This window comes from Oratosquilla oratoria, chromosome 30, assembly GCF_046742065.1.
Source record: "Oratosquilla oratoria isolate Oo_2021 chromosome 30, ASM4674206v1, whole genome shotgun sequence".
Lineage (NCBI taxonomy): Eukaryota > Metazoa > Arthropoda > Malacostraca > Stomatopoda > Squillidae > Oratosquilla > Oratosquilla oratoria.
In genome coordinates, this window is record NC_134806.1 from 8,180,188 (window position 1) to 8,201,635 (window position 21,448).

The window sequence follows — 21,448 nt, forward strand, 5'->3', positions numbered from 1 at the left end:
CCAGATCCTACACCTTCCCCACTACCACCCCAACCTCAACCCCAAACGGCAACATACAACACATACAAAACACACAACATCAACATATTACAACACAACATTGACGGTATAAACACTAAAAAACATGAACTTGAACACTTTCTTAAACAACACAACATACACATTGCAATTCTACAAGAAACAAAATTAAGACACTCACACAAAACACCATCATTTCATAATTACACCACCATCAGACAAGACCGGACTGACGGCAATGGCGGTGGACTCATCACCCTGATCCACCATTCCATCTGTTTTGTGGACACAAGTGCCACAACCAAAATTCTCCTCCCTACCACAGATAACACAACAGAAACCCAATCCATTCGTATCCGCACAGGCAACAATTCAACACTAACAATAGTTAACATGTACATTCCCCCCCAATCATCCCCCACAGTTCCAAACACCTTCAGACCTCAACTCAGCCAACTAACCTCAATCCCCAACCTGATCATGGGTGGTGACTTCAACGCCAAGTCGTCTGCCTGGTTTGTCGACAACCCTGACACAGACAGAGGGCTTGATATACAGACTCAATTCGACTCATTGACTATCATGAACAACACGCATAATCATACACATATCCCATACCAAGCCCTCTACACTCCCTCCTCTCCTGATATCACCTTTTGCTCCCCCTGCCTAACCCCAACAACATCATGGAGAGTGGTCGGAGCCCTTGGTTCTGACCACCTTCCAATCATCATCACCACCAAAACAAGATGCACCCCAGCTGGCCACAGACACACTTACACCAATTACAAGAGAGCTAACTGGGAAGCCTTTAATGAAGAGACAGAACAACATTTTGAAACACTTAACAGTACACCAATCACAAACATAAACAATGCTGTGCACGCTTTTAATACAATCATACAAAACGCAGACAAGAGATACATCCCTAGAGGCAACAGAAAATCACACAACCCCAACTTCACACCAGAAATCCAAGGCCTCATCAGACAACGTGACACACTTAAACACGATACCCCCACACCTATCCCTCAAAACATAGCAGACCAAATACAAACACTAAACACTGTGATTGCCAATAAAATACATGAACAAAAAACACAAAATTGGCAAAACTTTATCAATACACTTGATCACAAAACAAACACCAGCAAATTGTACAAAACACTCAACAGCATCACACTATCCAACACTAACACTACACGCTCTCATGCTGCAATAATCACAACAACAGATAATCTACCCTCAAACAGACAACAAGCAAACGCACTCATACGTCATTTTGCACAGACGAGCCATCTTACATCTCACCCTGACGACCGACGCACCATTCGACGTAAGAAAGACTTTCCCACAGACTCAGACTATACACCCTTCATAGACAGTCAGACAAAACTCATATTACATAGTCTCAAGCACTCATCTGCCTGTGGCCCTGATAACATAAGCAACATACACCTAAAACACATTGGACCACAAGGTATACACGCACTCACAAACATTGCAAACTACAGCTATTCACACAACACAATACCCGACATCTGGAAACATGGTAAAATAATCACCATTCCAAAACCGAACAAAGACCCAACAATCCCAACATCGCACCGCCCAATCACATTTCTCTGCACCCCCTCTAAAGTCATTGAACGCCTAATACTTAAACTTGTCACACCATATATTCCCCTTGCTGACTCACAACACGGTTTTAGGCCACTACACTCCACAAACACTCTTCTGACAAAACTCACACAAAGAATTTTAGATGGCATCAATTCAGATAGGCCCCACCACAGAACACTTCTTATAACATTGGACATTAGTAAAGCTTTTGATGCTATACCCCGCCACAACCTAACAAATAAAATTTATAACACAGACATGCACAATAACACCAAAAGATGGCTGGCCAATTATCTGGCAGGCAGGAATGCTCATGTGTCATATAATGGCCAATCATCGCACATCAGAAACATTAAGAACGGAGTACCACAGGGCTCGGTTCTATCCCCCACATTATTTAATCTATACATGCATGACTTACCCACGCCAGACACCTCAGAAATACAAATCTCTTCCTACGCAGACGACATAACAATCACATGCACACATCGTAACACAGACAAAACTGCAGAAATAATCCAGCCTTACCTTGACACACTCAACACATGGTTCATCACAAACAGACTCAAAATAGCTCCAACCAAATCTACAGCAACACTTCTCACCAACTGGACAAAAGAACACAAATACATACCTCATCTCTACATCAACAACACTCTAATACCACACACAAACACACCGAAAATTCTTGGTGTAACATACGATACATCCATGTCTTTCAAACAACACCTCACAAACATAAAAAACAAATGCACACCTAGACTTAACGCACTTAAGTCAATCACTGGAACAACATTTGGACAAAACAAAGAAACTAATATAACAATATACAAACAATGCATACGCTCAGTGATGAATTATGCGAGTCCTGCATGGGCTCCTAATCTCAGTGAGACACACCACAACACCCTTCAAATCATACAAAACAAAGCCCTAAAAACAATTACAGGCTGCACAAATACATCACCTACAGACCATTTACACCATGAAACAAAAGTCCTCAAAGTCAAGGACCACCTCGACATGAGAGGCACACAAACACTTGCTGCAGCCACCACAAACACATCACACCCGCTACACTACATAGCAGAACACCCACACACACCAAGAAACATTAAAACTACACCCAAAGACCTTTATTACACACAGATACTCTCTTCTCTTCCTCCACAACCACCAAATACCAGCCTCCGGAAACATATTCATAATCATATCACTCACCGCTCCATTAACACACTGAAAGACAACACACTGCTGCATGCCAGACCCCCTGATATCCACCCTTCTGAATCCTCTCTCCCACGTAAGGACAGAGTCCACTTGGCCAGACTGCGATGCGGTCACCACCCAGCACTTCTAAGCTACCAGAAGAGGCTGGACGACCGTGTTGTGAACAGCTGCCCAGGATGTAACACTTCACCCCATACCATACAACACATAATGGAAGACTGCATTATACACAATCATACACGCAAACAACACAACATACACTCTATAAAGGATTTGTGGGAAAACCCAGTTTCTGCTGTGGCCTTCCTTGGGGAGACGGGACTGCTCGGACAGACAGTCTAGGGAACGACAACAACAACAACTGGGACAGGAGAAGCACAAGAGGACATGGAAAGAAAATAAAAAAAACATAGTTATAGAAGAGATCTGAAAACAGTTTTCCACATAGAGTGGTGGACACTTGAAACAAACTGGACAATGAAATAGTGTGTGTAAAAACCATTCATGAGTTAAGAGCAAACTAGACACTGTGAGATACAAAGGCGGGACACCATGAGTGTAGCTCCCCTTCCTGCAAAATACAACTACATAGGTAAATTTCCCCATAATTCTTCTCCAGCCTCTTCCCAATAGATTTCTTTACAGTTAAAATCCTCCATAAGTACCACATTTTCATCTTTCAGCACCCCATTTAATGAAATCCTTGTATCTTCTAACATACATATACCAATGGCTTTTTCCTCCTACATGGGGGGGGGGGTAGCCAAAAAGAAAAGGGCATAGAAACCACTCCCAACCATTCCATTTCTCATATATTCCACTCCCCTCCATCCTCCTCCCTCCCTCTTATCTTGGCACCTCCACAGCACATCCACAGCAAGACTGCTTCATAAATTCGGCGACCCGCCCTCTAGGTCCCTCCAAGCAGAAAAGGAGAAGACAGGGAGAAATCCCTTCGGGCGGCGTCAATTTTTTTCTCATACTTCCTCACCCCCCATCACCACCCACTCCCCCTCATGCATCACAGCATCATCCATACACAACCCCTCTCCATTCACCCCTATCTTCTGTCCTCTCCCGTCCTTCCTCTACAGACATTCCTCTTTTCACCCCATCCATCCATCTCATCCTAGGACACCCCCTCATATTCACTCCCTCCACCTCTGCCTTCCACACTTCTTTTACTAACCTTTTTTCTCTCATTCTTTCCATGTGTCCAAACCATCCTAATACTCTTTCATCAACCCTATCTCCCAGTTCCCTTTCCACCCCTGTTCTCCTCCTCATCTCTCACTCTATCTAGCCTAGTAACCCTTATCATACTTCTCAGACATTTCATCTCAAACACATTCAAACTCCTTCTCTCTTCCTCTCTTATGTTCCATGTTTCTGCCCCGTACAATGCTGTTGGCACAATCACTCCTTTATATAACCTCATCTTAGCATCCATTCCCAGATGTCTATTTCTCATTACACTTTTTAATCCACCAAGGCATTTACTCACTTCTCTCAATCTACATTCTACCTCCACCCCCACTCCTCCCTTTCCTGCCACATTTGCACCCAAGTATCTAAAACTATCCACTTCCTCCAGTCTTTCACCCTTAATGCTCATTTCCAGTCTGCTGTCCTCTCTCCCCTTGTACATCTCATCACCTTACTTTTGCCTACATTTATCTTCAGCTTCCTTCTTTCACACATCTTCTCAAGCTCTGTCATTAACTTCCTCAATCCCTCCTCTGATCCTGCTACAAGTGCAGTGTCATCAGCAAACAACAACTGGCTCACCTCCCACTTTTCTCCATTTTCTTTAATCATCTCCAACCTCCCACAGTGCCTTCCTGTCTACCCTGTCATAAGCCTTTTCCAGATCCATAAAAGCCCAAAAAACATCCTTACCTTTACCTATAGCTTTCTCACATCTGTCTTACCACAAAAATCTGATCTACATAACCCCTACCTGTCCTAAAACCACACTGTTCCTCACCAATTACTCCCTCTGTTCCTCTCCTAATCCTCTCAATCAAGACCCTCCCATAAGCCTTCCCAGCTACACTCAACAAGCTCCCTCTGTAACTACTACACTCACACTTGTCCCACTTTCCTTTGTAAAGCAGAACTATACAAGCACTCCTCCAGTCCTCTGGCACTCTACCCTCTCTTAAACATTAACCACTTCCATACGGTGACGCCTACGTAGGCGTCATGAGGAGCAAGTGGGTACGCGATGATGCTGATGTCGGCGTCTTGATTATATTTATTGTAGTCATACCTATGTAACCTCCATTCTCTCTAAACTGGCTTCATCATATTTTCTATGGTTATCAAAATTCATGGGTGAAAGAGAACGAACGATTGAGCACTGACTTTATTTTTTATAATGCGATTATTATGATGCAACATCGGATGTCGGGCAGCTAATGCTGCCAGACGTGCGATGTGCCCCGGAGTGAAGAGGTTAAATAACCTCACCAGCCAGTCCACCATAACTGTACCTCCTTTCTTCAGACATTCTGCATGGCATCCATCCAGACCAGGTGCCTTACCTGCTCTCATAATCTTAACAGCTGCTTCCACTTCATCCTTCCCTATTTCTCCTCCATTTTCCTCACTCATCACTCTCATTTTCTTAGCGCTTCCCACTGCAACTACCTTTCCCTCCCTATCCTCCTTCACATTTAGCAACTCCCTTAAATACTCTGCCCACCTTCCTCTCACTGCCTTCTCTTCCATTATCATCTCTCCATCTGCACCTTTTACCTTTTCTTCTCTACTTGATTCACCTCCTCTCCAAGAACCTGTTTTTGGGGGCACATAAATCACCACATTCTCTTTTTCATGTCTTTATCTTCAACTCTTTTTGATAATTTCCACACTGGTCCTTCCATTTGTAAACTGTCACATTTAAATTTTTCTTAGCCATGAACATGACTCCTCCACCCTGTTTTTCCTCTCTATTTCTAATCCATTTCCAACACTGTTAGGTAATAGTGGACCCCTTAATTTTGTCTATACAATTGCTATTATGTCTGGTTTTGTTCTGATAAGCAATCATTAAGGTCATTTAATCCTAAAATTAAACCATTTACATCAGTATAAGCCACTTTTAATTTCTGCACTCTCCACCTCTTTGTTCCTTTTGTTTCCTTTTCTTGTAGATACCATTTTTTCAGTCTTATGTCTAACACTCCAAAAGAACTTCTTTTTCTCATGCTCTGTTTTTTCTCTTTTTTTTTTTTTTTTAGCTTTGCTTCTTATTGTCTTCTCTCTTTCTCTTTCCTCAAGGTTTATATCTCTTTTTATCGATACATCTTAATAGTGCTCAGTATTACCTAATTTACTTGTTCTTCCTAGTATCTCTTCCTTATCTCTTTCGTAATCTTTCCACCAATTCTTGAGTTGTAATGTTTTTTCCTCGTCTATACTTCCTCCAATTTTTTGGTCATTACCTTCATTTGTTCTTTCACTTCTTTCATGGTTGTATTATTTGCTGTATCTTTGCTTTTCAATTCCTCATTTTCACGTTTTGCCTCAGCCAATTCTTTTTTTTTTTTAGGGCATTCACTTCCTGAATTGTTTCAGCATTTTCTTTAATTCACTAATCTCTGTAATACATATCATGTTGATCCCTGACCACTGAGACAAATTCCATCAAAGCTCTCATTTCCCTATGTCTATAATTCTACTCAAATTACCTCCTTCATACCAAAAACCTGAAAATGGCCTTTCTTTGTAGTTATCTAATTGTCTTCTTATGCCTAGTGGGGCCTCCATGCTCTTGTTTACATCTTATTTTGCTGCCCCACCACCAGGGGTCTTATCTGTGCAATTTTAATTTCCTTTCATTTTTTTTCCAATATTCACTATATTAGCTTACCTCAAGCATCCCTTCCCATTCAACACAACCTAGGTATTCTGATATTGTAACACTGATGAAAGGTAGTTTTTTATGTAGTCCCCAAGTGCCAATTTTGACGTGTTGATGTGTATGTGTGAAACCCCACTCCCCATCCCGTTTGTTCTTTCATGACCTCATTGAAGAGGTCGAGAAACCTGCCTCATGTACACCAGTATGTGGCAGAAAAAAGTAATACAGTGGCGGTTTTTTTTTCCCAGCATCTAATAAACACTTCAGTAAGAATAATTGGAAGGATATCCAAAATATTACTAACGGTGAATCTTTAAAAATGTATGATTAAGTATTATTTTTGCCCAATATTTTGAAACTAAATCAAGTGAGAACATATACAGTACTTCAATTTATATTCAAAATTATCATATTTGGTACTAGAGTGCATCTGCTTAAAAATATTATCAATATTTACAAAATTCATGTTAGCCCCCCCAAAGCATCATCTATACTTACAAAATTTAGGTTGTCCCCCCCCTCCCTCAAATTTTGATTCTCGATCCCCCATTGCTCTCAGTGTACTTTAGGAGATAAGGATCTGAGCCAGGACACAAACTGGCCTTCCCCCCTTGGTTGCCAGTCACTGTGAAGGTGGCCTCATCAGACCACTAAACTGTCTTACACTTGTCTAGATCCCTGGGTTTCTTTTATGGTGCACAATACTCAAATTTGAGGTTGTTGCGGAGACATTCCTGTATTGTCCACACTGACACATTCTGAAGGATCCTTAGGTTCCTTTTCTTCAATTCTTTTGCACTGATGCAAGGCTCACTGTCCACTTGACACTTCAGCACCTTCAGGGTTTTCTCAGAAATCACATGAGGGCCCTAGCAGCTATTTCTTTGTTGTCTTTTCCAGGGTAAACAGGAAGGCACTGTGGGAGGTATTGTAGATATATGGGATTAGGGGAAAGCTGTTAAGGGCAGTCAAGAGTTTTTATGAGAGTAATAGAGCCTATGTTAGAATTGGAAATGGGGAGAGCAAGTGATCTGAGGTAAAGGTGGGGTTGCATCAGGGATGTGTCATGTTGCCAAGGCCATTCTAAGTGTACATGGAAGGGTGGTGGTATGGGAGGTAAATGCAAGGGTAAGGGGTTGGGAGCCAAAGTCAAAGGAATAAATCCACTCCCACCCATTTCATCCCCATATACTCCACTCCCATTCACCACCCCTCCCCCCCTCTCTCTCATCTTGGCCACTGCCCTGGGTCAGAAGCAATGTAGCACTGTAGAACTGGAGATGGTTAAAGAAAAATGAGAGAAGTGGGAGGTGTTCCAGTTGTTGTTTGCTGAGGGGGTAATAACCACTTCGTTATGATGATGCTTACGTAGGCATCATGAGGTGAGTGGGTACACAAGGATGCCAGCATTGGTGTCTTGATTATACATATATTTTTTGTAGTTATACATGAGTTACCCCCCCACCCCCGAATTCTGTGAACTGGTCTGATCACATTTTCTGTGTTTATTAATACAGTAGAAGCCCGATTTAACGAACTAATTCAGCCAAGGTCCAGTCCGCTAAATTGAATTTTCCGTTAAATTGAGCGAGTGAGCGTTGGTGTAACAGTGTTGCCAGAGCGGATTATAAAAATGATACGTACCGTATATACTCGTCTATAGGTCGATCTCGTGTATAGGTCGACCCCCATTTTTTGCCAAAAAATCTGGAATTTTCCATATACCTCATGTATAGGTCGAATGCTTTGTTTTTGTTTTTGGTGCTGTGAGCATTCCACTGCCTTAATGCTTTGAAGTAGCATGGCTTGCCTGGTATAGCAATTGATTATTATGGTTTTTTCACTTCATTAATTCTGATGTATTCTGGTTTATGTTTTTCCAAGTTCACTGATTTTAATATTTAATAAGTTTCACTGAAATTGGCATTTCAGCGGAGTGAAAAACTTGAACAGATTGCCAAGTACGGTAGATTACCAAGTACGGTATTCGGAATAAACTGGCTAGGCGTGTTTCGTTAGAAAAAAATTTAACCAACACTCACAGTTAGTCTTGTAATCTCAACTGTGCGGATGATCAGGCTAATGATAATGAGGAGGAGAAAGATGATGTTGATGTTCCTATGGCTGATGAGGTTGATTCGTATGACGATACTCGACACAGAAGTGAGTGGGAGGAGCTGTTTGGTGGTGAAGATGACGACATCAAGGAAAACGATTTTGGTGGATTTCAGTTAAAATATTTAGGATTATACCATGTGTCACTGTAACAGTAACAAGTTGGCAATACTGAACAGTTTGTTTTCGTGATGGTGAGATCCATGCATTGTTTTGGTAATGGTAACAATAACATATACCATGTAGAAAGCTAAATTTGGGTAAATTTTTAGTTTTGACCAAGGGCGCAACATAGCAATAAAAATTGATTATTAATTTTGTAGATTATAATGTATCAACGTAATATGCAATTTTGTGATCGGAAATAAAAAACAAGAAAGATGCTAAAACATTTCGTAAGTAATGAAGTCGTGTCGGACGAATAGTACGTCATATTTGTTATGATACATGCCGACGACGAAGAAATGAGAAGTTGGCGGGCTTTTCAACCACTTAGCTTGCTGGCTATACAAAGTTCTTGCAGCTTGAAGGAATGCATGTATCTCCGCTCCATAACATTCCTTCAAGAAAATGTACCTGGCGAGGTACTGTCGGAAGCACCGAGGCCGTCAATTGACAGACAAGATGGCGTTCCGATCCTATGCTTGTGGCAAGGTATTTTTCATTTTCACTTCCGCCCACAAAATTGCATATTACGTTGATACATTTTAATTTATAAAATTAATGATTAATTTTCTATGGCTATATTGCGCCCATGGTCGAAACTAAAATATAAAGAAATAAATAAATTTGAGAATATCACAGCATTTCATTATTTTTTTTAAACAATTATGGGTACTGTAATTGTATACATGATATAATAAGCTCGCCTGTGTTAAGAAATTTAACAAACAGGTAAAACCACAGTATGGGGTTACCGTATCTAGAAGGAATTTTACATGTTTTAGTACGTACCGTGTATTTTATGTACCCATTGTTTACTGGTAGTATTTAGTAGGTAAATATTTTGATTTCTGAACCTAAAGAAAAGGTAAGAGTTCTTCCTAGCCTTTCTTGTCATGTCTGGATTTCAACCTAACAAGATTATTACTTGTGTATAGGTCGACCCCTAGGTTTTGGCCTAAAAAAAAATCCTTAAGATTTCGACCTATAGACGAGTATATACGGTACCTAAAAATTCCCTAGTGTACACCAAGATCTAAGAATATAAGGTCTAACCACTTCCGACCGAATTTCGAGGGAGTTGGCGCAGCGGGCCCGTGAACGTCACCTGGCTGTTCAAAGTGGGGTTAGCGGGTCCTATAGCTGTCAGTTGAAGCTGGTCCGTCGTTCGAAAATGACGTTGCCTTCGCTCGCACCGCTCCACGCAATTAGTTATATTCTGACAAATATTATAAAATATATATATATATATAAAATATTATAGTTCCTGTCTATATATATGAATATATAATATATATGATATAATATATATATATATATATATATATATAATATATTATAGTTCCTGTCTTCCTTGGCGTTTCACAGTTTTCTTCAGTGTATCACAGAGAGAAAATGGACTCAGCCTAATGACGTCAGAAGCTGCACAGAAGAATTCAAACGGGCTGACCTGTATATTTAGACCTTGGTGTACACACACACACACATACAGTATATATATTATTGTAAGTGAATTATAGGCAGCACAATCGTGAATTGCAAATGAACAGCAACGTGCAGTAATTTGTTGCAACATGTGTGTGTGTGTGTGTATTTACCTAGTTGTATTTTACGGGAAGGGGAGCTATGCTCGTAGTGTCCCGTCTTCATATCTCATTTTATCTAAACTATTTTTAAATGGAGGAGAAATAAGGAAGGATGAGGTGAAGGCAGTTGTAAAGATGATGAAAGCAGGTAAGGCACCTGGTCTGGATGGATGTCATGCAGAATGTCTGAAAAAGGGAGGTTCAGTGATGGTGGACTGGTTGGTGAGGTTATTTAATGTTTGCTGGAGAGAGGGTAGAGTACCGGAGGACTGGAGTAGTGCCTGTATAGTTCCTCTTTATAAGGGAAAAGGGGACAAGTGTGAATGTAGTAATTTCAGAGGGATTAGCCTGTTGAGTGTAGTAGGGAAGGCTTATGGGAGGATCTTAATTGAGAGGATTAGGAGAGGAACAGAAGGAGTAATTGGTGAGGAACAGTGTGGATTTAGGACGGGTAGAGGTTGTGTAGATCAGATCTTTGTGGTAAGACAGATATGTGAGAAAGCTATAGGAAAGGGGAAGGATGTTTTTTGGGCTTTTATGGATCTGGAAAAGGCTTATGATAGGGTAGACAGAAAGGCACTGTGGGAGGTTATGCAGATTTATGGGATAGGAGGAAAGCTTTTGGGAGCTGTCAAGAGTTTTTATGAGAGTAGTAGAGCATGTGTTAGGATTAGAAATGGAGAGAGTGAGTGGTTTGAAGTAAAGGTGGGACTTTGTCAAGGATGTGTTATGTCGCCCTGGCTGTTCAACTTATACATGGATGGGGTGGTGCGAGAGGTGAATGCTAGGGTAGTGAGTCAGGGATTGGAGATGGTTAAAGGAAATGGAGAAAAGTGGGAGGTGAGCCAGCTGTTGTTTGCGGACGACACTGCGCTTGTGGCAGGGTCAGAGGAGGGATTGAGGAAGCTGGTGGCAGAGTTTGGGAGAGTATGTGATAGAAGAAAGCTAAAGATAAATGTGGGTAAAAGTAAGGCGATGAGATGTACAAGGGGTGAAAGTGGCAGTAGACTGGAAGTGAGCATTAAGGGAGAGCGACTGGAGGAAGTGGATAGTTTTAGATACTTGGGTGCAAGTGTAGCAGGAAAAGGTGGAGTGAAGGTGGAGGTAGAATGTAGATTGAGAGAAGCGAGTAAATGCCTTGGTGGTTTAAAGAGTGTAATGAGGAATAGACATTTGGGAATGGATGCAAAGAGGAGACTGTATGAAGGAGTGATTGTGCCAACAGCACTGTATGGGGCAGAAACGTGGAACATAAGAGAAGAAGAGAGAAGGAGTTTGAATGTGTTTGAGATGAGGTGTCTGAGAAGTATGATGGGGGTTACTAGGCTGGATAGAGTGAGAAATGAGGAGGTGAGGAGGAGAACAGGGGTGAAAAAGGATTTGGGAGATAGGGTTGATGAAAGAGTATTAGGATGGTTTGGACACCTGGAAAGAATGAGTGAAGAAAGACTAGTAAAAGAGGTATGGAAGGCAGATGTGGAGGGAGTGAACATGAGGGGACGTCCTAGGATGAGGTGGATGGATGGGGTGAAGGGGGCTTTGGGGAAGAGGGGAATGTCTGTTGAGGAAGGAAGGGAGAGGATGGAAGACAGAGGTGAGTGGAGAATGGTTGTATATGGATGATGTTGTGACTGCATGAGGAGGAATGGGCGGGGGGGTGGGGGGTGGGGTAGTATGTGTGAGTAATTTTGACGCAGCCCGAAGGGATTTCTCCCCGTCCTCGCCTTATATGCAAAGGGGGACGGAGAGGGGGGGTCGCCGATTAAATGAAGCGGCCTTCCTGTGGATGTACTGTGTCTTGCGACACTGCTTCTGACCCAGGGCGGTGGGCGGGGTGCAGGGATGACCCGTCATCCAGGAGGTGCTCAGATAAGAGGAAGGGTGGGAGGGGTGTGGAGTGTATTTAGGGATGAAATGGGTGGGAGTGTATTTATGCCTTTCCCTTTTTGGCTACCTCCCTTGGAAGGGGGAAAAAGCCTTGGTATATGTATGTATGTATTTTTAAATTCATGTATTGTTTTTGCACACACCACTTTCTCATCTAACTTGTTCCAACTGTCTATTACTCTGTGAGGAAAGCTGTTCTTCTTCAGATCTCTTCTATAGCTGTCTTTCTTGATTTTCTTTCCATGTCCTCTTGTATTTCTATCATCCCATTTTATCAGATTCTCTCTATCAATAATTTCTATGCCTTTCATGATTCTGTAAATAGCTATCAAATCTCCTCTCTCTCTTCTTTGCTCTAGTGTCTGTAGTTCAAGTTTTGCTAGTCTCTCTTCATATGATAGTTTTGAGAGTGTTGGTGCCAATTTTGTAATTGCTCTTTGTATTCTTTCAATTTTTTTTTATACATTTTTTTTTGTACTTGGTGACCACATCGTTGCTGAATATTCCAATCTTGGTCTTATCAGTGGTTAGAATTTTCTTCACCATTTCTTCATCCAGGTATGTAAATGCCACTTTGATTGTTCTTATTAAATTACAAGTTTCTCCAAAAATCTTATTTATATGTTTCTCAGGTGACATATTATTCATAACAATGACTCCCAGGTCCTTCTCATTTTCTATTTTTTTTCTATTCCTTCTTCTCCCAATTTATATGATCCTGTTATTCTATATTTGCTTTTTCCAAATTCCATTATACTACACTTTTTAGTGTTGAATTCCATCTCCCACTTCCTACTCCATTCCCATACTTTATTTAGATCACTCTGTAGTGACTCACAATCTTCTTCCGTGTTCACTTTTTTTAATAGTTTTGCATCATCTGCAAAGAAGCTCATATAACTTTCAATTTCTTCATCCATATCATTAATATATACAGCAAACATTATTGGGGCCAGAACTGTTCCTTGTGGAACACCGTTTATTACATCATCCCATTTTGAGTGTTTGTCTCTTATCACTACTCTCATTTTTTTTCTTGCAAAAAGTCTTCCATCCAATTAAGCAGTTTGCCCTGTATTCCTCCTTAGTTTCTAATTTCTTAAGCAACTTCTTATGTGGTACTTTGTCAAAAGCTTTTTTTAGGTCTAGAAATGCACAATCAGCCCATCCATCTCTTTCTTGTATTATATCTATTAGCCTTGAATAGAAACATATTAAATTGGTGACGCATGATCGTCCTTGTCTGAATCCAAATTGCCTTGGATTTAGCACGCTGTTTTTTCTAAATATTTTACCCATTTACTTTTGATAATTCTTTCACAAATTTTTGCTATTGTACTTGTTTGAGAGACTGGTCTATAGTTGGTAGGGTCTTCTTTATTTCCTCCTTTATATATAGGTACTATATTTGCTTTTTTCCAATCTTCTGGAACTTTTCCTTCTTTCAAGGAACTATTTATTATGCTATGTATTTTGTCTGCCAGTTCATTTCTGCATTCTTTCAAAATCCAGTTTGCTATTTCATCTGGTCCATGGGATTTTCTAACATCAAGATTACTCAACTGTTTCATTATTTCATTCTTTGTTACTTCTATTTCTTTCATAGGGGGGACTTTCTCCTTCCATTCGATCTCTTCCGGTTGTATATTTTCCCTTGTAAACACTGATTTAAAATGCCTGTTCATAATTTCCTCCATTTCTATTTCCTCTATGTATTCAACTCCTCCTTGTCTTAATTTCTCCAAATCTTGTTTGTTTTTCAGTTTGTTGTTTACAAATCTGTAGAATAGTTTTGGTTGATCTTTACATTTTCCTATGACATCTTTTTCATATTTTCTCTTTTCCTCTCTGCATGCTTGTACATATTCATTTCTATAACAAGTATATATTTTCCATTTTTCAGGTCTTTTGTCTTTCTTCCATTTGGTCCAAGCTTTGTCTCTTTTGTCTTTTAACTCCTTACAACTTTTGTTGTACCAGCACTTTACATATTCTTTTTCTTGTTTTTGTCTTGGGACATACTTTTCCACTCCTTTTTTTTTTTATAAATTTTTGTCAAAATATTCCATTTCTCTTCTACTGTTGTATCTTCTTTGTGTATTCTTTCCCAGTTTTCATTTTGAAAGAATTCTCTTATCAAAATTGGTTTTTTCATACATCAATCTTCCTTTTCTATATTGTTCATTTCTTTTCATGTATTTTTTCTCATTTAGTTCTAGTTCTATCAATATGTGGTCACTTTTACTTATTGGTGCCTGGTATTCTATCTTTTCTACTATTTCAGACTCTGATGTGATTACCGTATATACTCGTCTATAGGTCGAAATCTTAAGGAATTTTTTTTAGGCCAAAACCTAGGGGTCGACCTATACACAAGTAATAATCTTGTTAGGTTGAAATCCAGACATGACAAGAAAGGCTAGGAAGAACTCTTACCTTTTCTTTAGGTTCAGAAATCAAAATATTTACCTACTAAATACTACCAGTAAACAATGGGTACATAAAATACACGGTACGTACTAAAACATGTAAAATTCCTTCTAGATACGGTAACCCCATACTGTGGTTTTACCTGTTTGTTAAATTTCTTAACACAGGCGAGCTTATTATATCATGTATACAATTACAGTACCCATAATTGTTTAAAAAAATAATGAAATGCTGTGATATTCTCAAATTTATTTATTTCTTTATATTTTAGTTTCGACCATGGGCGCAATATAGCCATAGAAAATTAATCATTAATTTTATAAATTAAAATGTATCAACGTAATATGCAATTTTGTGGGCGGAAGTGAAAATGAAAAATACCTTGCCACAAGCATAGGATCGGAACGCCATCTTGTCTGTCAATTGACGGCCTCGGTGCTTCCGACAGTACCTCGCCAGGTACATTTTCTTGAAGGAATGTTATGGAGCGGAGATACATGCATTCCTTCAAGCTGCAAGAACTTTGTATAGCCAGCAAGCTAAGTGGTTGAAAAGCCCGCCAACTTCTCATTTCTTCGTCGTCGGCATGTATCATAACAAATATCAAGATCTAAGAATATAAGGTCTAACCACTTCCGACCGAATTTCGAGGGAGTTGGCGCAGCGGGCCCGTGAACGTCACCTGGCTGTTCAAAGTGGGGTTAGCAGGTCCTATAGCTGTCAGTTGAAGCTGGTCCGTTGTTCGAAAATGTCGCCTTCGCTCGCACAGCTCCACGCAATTAGTTATATTCTGACAAATATTATATAAAATATATATAAAATATTATAGTTCCTGTCTATATATATGAATATATAATATATATATATATATATATATAAAATATTATAGTTCCTGTCTTCCTTGGCGTTTCACAGTTTTCTTCAGTGTATCACAAAGAGAAAATGGACTCAGCCAAATGACGTCAGAAGCTGCGCAGAAGAATGTAAACGGTCTGACCTGTATATTTAGACCTTGACAAATATGACATACTATTCGTCCGACACGACTTCATTACTTACGAAATGTTTTAGCATCTTTCTTGTTTTTTTATTTCCGATCACAAAATTGCATATTACGTTGATACATTATAATCTACAAAATTAATAATCAATTTTTATTGCTATGTTGCGCCCTTGGTCAAAACTAAAAATTTACCCAAATTTAGCTTTCTACATGGTATATGTTATTGTTACCATTACCAAAACAATGCATGGATCTCACCATCACGAAAACAAACTGTTCAGTATTGCCAACTTGTTACTGTTACAGTGACACATGGTATAATCCTAAATATTTTAACTGAAATCCACCAAAATCGTTTTCCTTGATGTCGTCATCTTCACCACCAAACAGCTCCTCCCACTCACTTCTGTGTTGAGTATCGTCATACGAATCAACCTCATCAGCCATAGGAACATCAACATCATCTTTCTCCTCCACATTATCATTAGCCTGATCATCCGCACAGTTGAGATTACAAGACTAACTGTGAGTGTTGGTTAAATTTTTTTCTAACGAAACATGCCTAGCCAGTTTATTCCGAATACCGTACTTGGTAATCTACCATACTTGGCAATCTGTTCAAGTTTTTCACTCCGCTGTAATGGCAATTTCAGTGAAACTTATTAAATATTAAAATCAGTGAACTTGAAAAAACATAAACCAGAATACATCAGAATTAATGAAGTGAAAAAACCATAATAATCAATTGCTATACCAGGCAAGCCATGCTACTTCAAAGCATTAAAGCAGTGGAATGCTCACAGCACCAAAAACAAAAACAAACCACTCGACCTATACATGAGGTATATGGAAAATTCCAGATTTTTTGGCCAAAAATGGGGGGTCGACCTATACACGAGATCGACCTATAGACGAGTATATACGGTATTAGGTCTAGTATCGATGGTTCTTCTTCATTTCTATACCTAGTGTTCTCTTGAATCCATTGTGTCATTGTGTGGTCAATAATCATCTCAAGTAGAACATTTCCCCATGAGTCTTCACCACCCTTTACGGTCATCTTTTCCCAGCAGATTTCTTTGCAATTAAAGTCGCCCATCATAACCATTCTTCCTCCATCTTCCATTATCTTGTTTAATGTTATTCTTGTGTCTTCTAACATACTTTTATGTTCACTCTCTTCCCACGAGGCTGTTTTTGAGGGCACGTAGTTTATTACAAACTTTCTGCTCTTCTTATCTCTGTCTTCTACTTCTATCATAATCATCTCTACTCTATTCTTTCCATATGTGACACTCTTCACGTTTATATCCTTCTTAGTCAGGAACATAACTCCACCCCCCTTGTTTTATCTCCCTGTTTCTAATCCAATAATTATATGCATTGTGTCCTATGCTGTTGGGTGACAGTGGACCTTTTAATTTTGTCTCTACAATTCCCATTATGTCCGGTTCTTTTTCCTTCAGATACTCGTTCAGTTCATTCAGTCCTGTTATTAATCCATCTATATTTGTGTAGGACACTCTTAACTTTCTGTTATTTCCATTGTATTCTCTGTTTCTTTTTTGTTTCTCTCTGTTATGGTCCATTTCCTCAATTTCATATTCACTACTCTCCAGTAGAATTCTTCTTTTTCTGACTCCATTCTGGTCTCGTTTTTTTTTTTTTTTTTAGCTTCTTTCCCTTTCATTTTTTCTTCCTCTCTTTCCTCTTTATTAATTTCTCTTTTTATCCATACCTTTTTATATTGTTCACTTGCTGCTAGCTTCCCTGTTTTTGCTAAGATATTCTCTGCTGTTGTTTGTGACCTGAATAACTCCCTACTTCCCCATATCCCCCACCCTCTTCCTTTCTTGTATCACAGTATCACAGCCATTCTTCACTCACCTCTATCTCCTGCCTTCTCCGTTCCTTGCTCAAAAGACATTCCCCTCTTGCTGAAAGCCTCTTTCACCCCATCCATCCATCTCATCCTTGGCCATCTCTTCAAGTTCACTCCATTCACCTGAGTTGGGTTCAAGTACATGTACTTGGATTTAAGTACAGATTTTCATGTAATTGTACTTGGAATTACATCCACACAAGTGGTTGTTGGTGTGCATTGGATTAAGAGACTAAGTACAGTTGCCTGTACTTGGACCCAACCCTACCATCCATACCTCTTTTACTAATCTTTCTTCACTCATTATTTATATACAATGATATACCTGACACTGAAAAATCTTTACCTGCATTTCACAGATGGATGGTGTTTGTGTAACAATCAGTCAGTCTGTTAGCCTGGTCTCTTTTGCAGAAGAAACTGTGGCCTCCAGGAAACCAGCAACAACCCCTAGGCAGGACCATAAATCACTTAGAGAAGAGATATTGTACAGTCGTCTGGAGATAGTCAATGTGGAGCATTGTAGTATGAGGTATTCTGTGTCTTCTGAATGGTGGTTGTATCTAGGGCAATTTCATTCTGTGGCCAGGCCAACTCTGTGTTGGGTCTCAATGACAGATGGTGACCTGATCACATGTGTGCTAGTGTGGTTCTTGTCTCACATGTCAGGGTTTTCTCTGTGAGACTTATATCTGGGGATTACTATTGGAATATTGGGGTTTGTGTATTTCATAGGGAACTGACAGGAACCTGCATGTGGGAGTCCTGCAAGATGGACAGTGAAGCTGCCCATTTTCAAAACCCACCAACCCCCTTCACCTCCATCAGGTGTAGCCTTGAGGGGCTGACCCTCAGTCTCTACACTGGGCCCAAGATTTTTCTATTAACTTTTGTATTTATTGCACTTTTCATACAATAGAGCTGACATCTGCCCTCCATTTCCTAACACATCCAGCTAATAACACAGAAACAGTCCCAATGATATAACACAGACAACAGTCCAAAGTTTCTTTCCAAAAAGGATTACAAAGGATTACAAAGGCGGAGCATGCTGACAGGAGACCTTTTGGTCCATATCTAGGTCGGATGCAAAAAAAAAATCATAATAATAATAAAATAAAAAATAAAAACTATAATAATGTAAATAACAAATAAAATACATAAATAAATGCATAGGTATAGTTCAATAATAAACAAACAGGTAAATAGTAAATAATAATAAATTGACATATAACTAATAATAAATGAAAATCAGACAGACAAATGACAACAAAACAAAAACAAATAATATAAAATAAATTATAATCATTACAGCATCTTGCTTAGGTGTTTATCTAAATGATTCTTAAAGCTTCGAACTGAACTACATTGCACTACCTGTGCAGGAAGTTTATTCCATTCATTAACTACACGGTTGGCAAAGTTATTTCTACCTACTTCCAAATTGAATCTATTTCCGGACAGTTTGAGACCATTGTTTCTTGTCTGATTCTCATTCAATGTGAAAATTTTGTCACTTTTGATGTTGTGAATTCCCTTTAAAATCTTAAAGACCTGTATCAAGTCATCTCTGAGTCTACGCTTTTTTAGGGAAAACAGATTCATATGTTTTAGTCGATTTTCGTATGATTTATTTTTGATATTTGGAATCAATTTTGTGGCTCGCCGTTGTACTTTTTCCAGTCTGTCAATGTCTTTAATGAGATTCGGTGACCATACGGAAACAGCATATTCCAAATGTGGACGAACTAACTATTTATATAGCTTGTTAATGAGTGATGGACTTTTGAAATCAAAAGATCGTGCAATCAGTCCTAGAATCTTATTTGCTTTCTCAGAGGCTGAAATACACTGCTTGGATGATTTGAGGTCGTTACTAATAATTACGCCGAGATCTTTTTCACTATCCACTTTTGTTAACGAATTTCCAAATAACTTGTAATCGTACTTACTGTTATTTTTACCTATGTGCATTACCTTGCATTTACTTGTGTTAAATTTCATTAGCCACTTTTAAGACCATTGCTGTGGCAGGTTCCAAGGACCATTGCCAGTCACTATGGGGCTGCAAGTTTTACACCTGGTGAAACTTGAGGCAATAAATGACTGATTGTATTTCATATCTATTACCTCTGCTTTCCTACGAGTGAATAGTGGGAAATGAGGTGACTCCTTATGTGGTCCTCACCTCCTAAGACTATCAATTTAGTATATATAGCTGGAAAGATGGTGAGAAGGTCTAAAAGGGAAATGACTAGCTGATTATTCTCTAATATTTTATGAGGTCAGTTCTTAATAGTCTGCCTTGTACAGAGTATACATTGATAAATTTCAGGTGATCAGTATAATTATTCAGGAACTATCTACAGTACCAGTCTGGTCCAACTCAAGTCTCAATTCATCCATGTATTCCATGTTCCCTACTGTGGACCTAAATTTAAGTAGAGGTCTAATGAGGGTCTTGTAAATAATCATTGTAAAGTCATCTGAGCAGCACAGAATAGATCTGAATAGTCTGTCAGCCAACACTATACACCTAGGTCTCTTAATAATAATAATAATAATACATATACCAAAGGCTTTTTCCCCCTACATGGGGGGGGGTAGCCAAAAAGAAAACGGCATAGAAATCACTCCATTCCATTTCTCATATATTCCACTCCCCTCCACCCTCCTCCCTCCCTCTTATCTTGGCACCTCCTGGATGATGAGTCATCCCTGCATCCTGTCCACTGCCCTGGGTCAGAAGCAGTGTCGCAAGACACAGCACATCCACAGCAAGGCCGCTTCTTAAATTCAGCGACCCCCCTCTTCGTCAGAAAAGGAGAAGACGGGAAGAAATCCCTTCAGGCTGCGTCAAATTTCCCTCTCGCACATACCTCCCCACCCCCATCCCCCACCCACTCCCCCTCATGCATCACAGCATCATCTATACACAACCCCTCTCCATTCACCCCTATCTTCTGTCCTCTCCTGTCCTTCCTCCACAGACATTCCTCTCTTTTGTAATGCCCCTTTCACCCCATCCATCCATCTCATCCTAGGATGCCCCCTCATATTCACTCCTTCCACTCTTCTTTCACTAGTCTTTCTTCACTCACTCTTTCCATGTGTCCAAACCATCCTAATACTCTTTCATCAACCCTATCTCCCAGTTCCCTTTCCACCCCTGTTCTCTTCCTCACCTCCTCATTTCTCACTCTATCTAGCCTAGTAACCCCTATCATACTTCTCAGACATTTCATCTCAAACACATTCAAACTCCTTCCCTCTTCCTCTCTCATGTTCCATGTTTCTGCCCTGTACAATGCTGTTTGTTTGTTTACAAGAGGGTAGAGTGCCAGAAGACTGGAGGAGTGCCTGTATAGTTCTGCTTTACAAGGGAAAGGGGGACAAGTGTGAGTGTAGTAGTTTCAGAGGGATCAGCTTGTTGAGTGTAGTTGGGAAGGCTTATGGGAGGGTCTTGACTAAGAGGATTAGGAGAGGAACAGAGGGAGTAATTTGTGAGAAACAGTGTGGGTTTAGGACAGGTAGGGGTTGTGTAGATCAGATTTTTGTGGTAAGACAGATATGTGAGAAAGCTATAGGTAAAGGTAAGGATGTTTTTTTTTAGACTTTTATGGATCTGGAAAAGGCTCATGACA

General features: G+C 39.8%; 1 protein-coding gene across 4 annotated transcripts in view; it reads right to left on the reverse strand.

The window, feature by feature from the left end:
- LOC143041004 (uncharacterized) overlaps positions 1-21,448 on the reverse strand; it is a 61,873-nt gene that overhangs the window by 27,489 nt on the left and 12,936 nt on the right. Inside the window, exon 1 of one of the 4 annotated variants that reach the window (XM_076212532.1) lies at positions 18,151-18,255. The exons of 2 other annotated variants lie outside the window; for them this stretch is intronic. In XM_076212532.1, the coding sequence (XP_076068647.1) occupies positions 18,151-18,156 (6 nt within the window). In that variant the 5' untranslated portion in view covers positions 18,157-18,255. Of the gene's footprint in view, positions 1-7,403; positions 7,614-18,150; positions 18,256-21,448 lie in introns of those variants that run through there. One more of the 4 variants, XM_076212536.1, reaches the window with a different exon arrangement.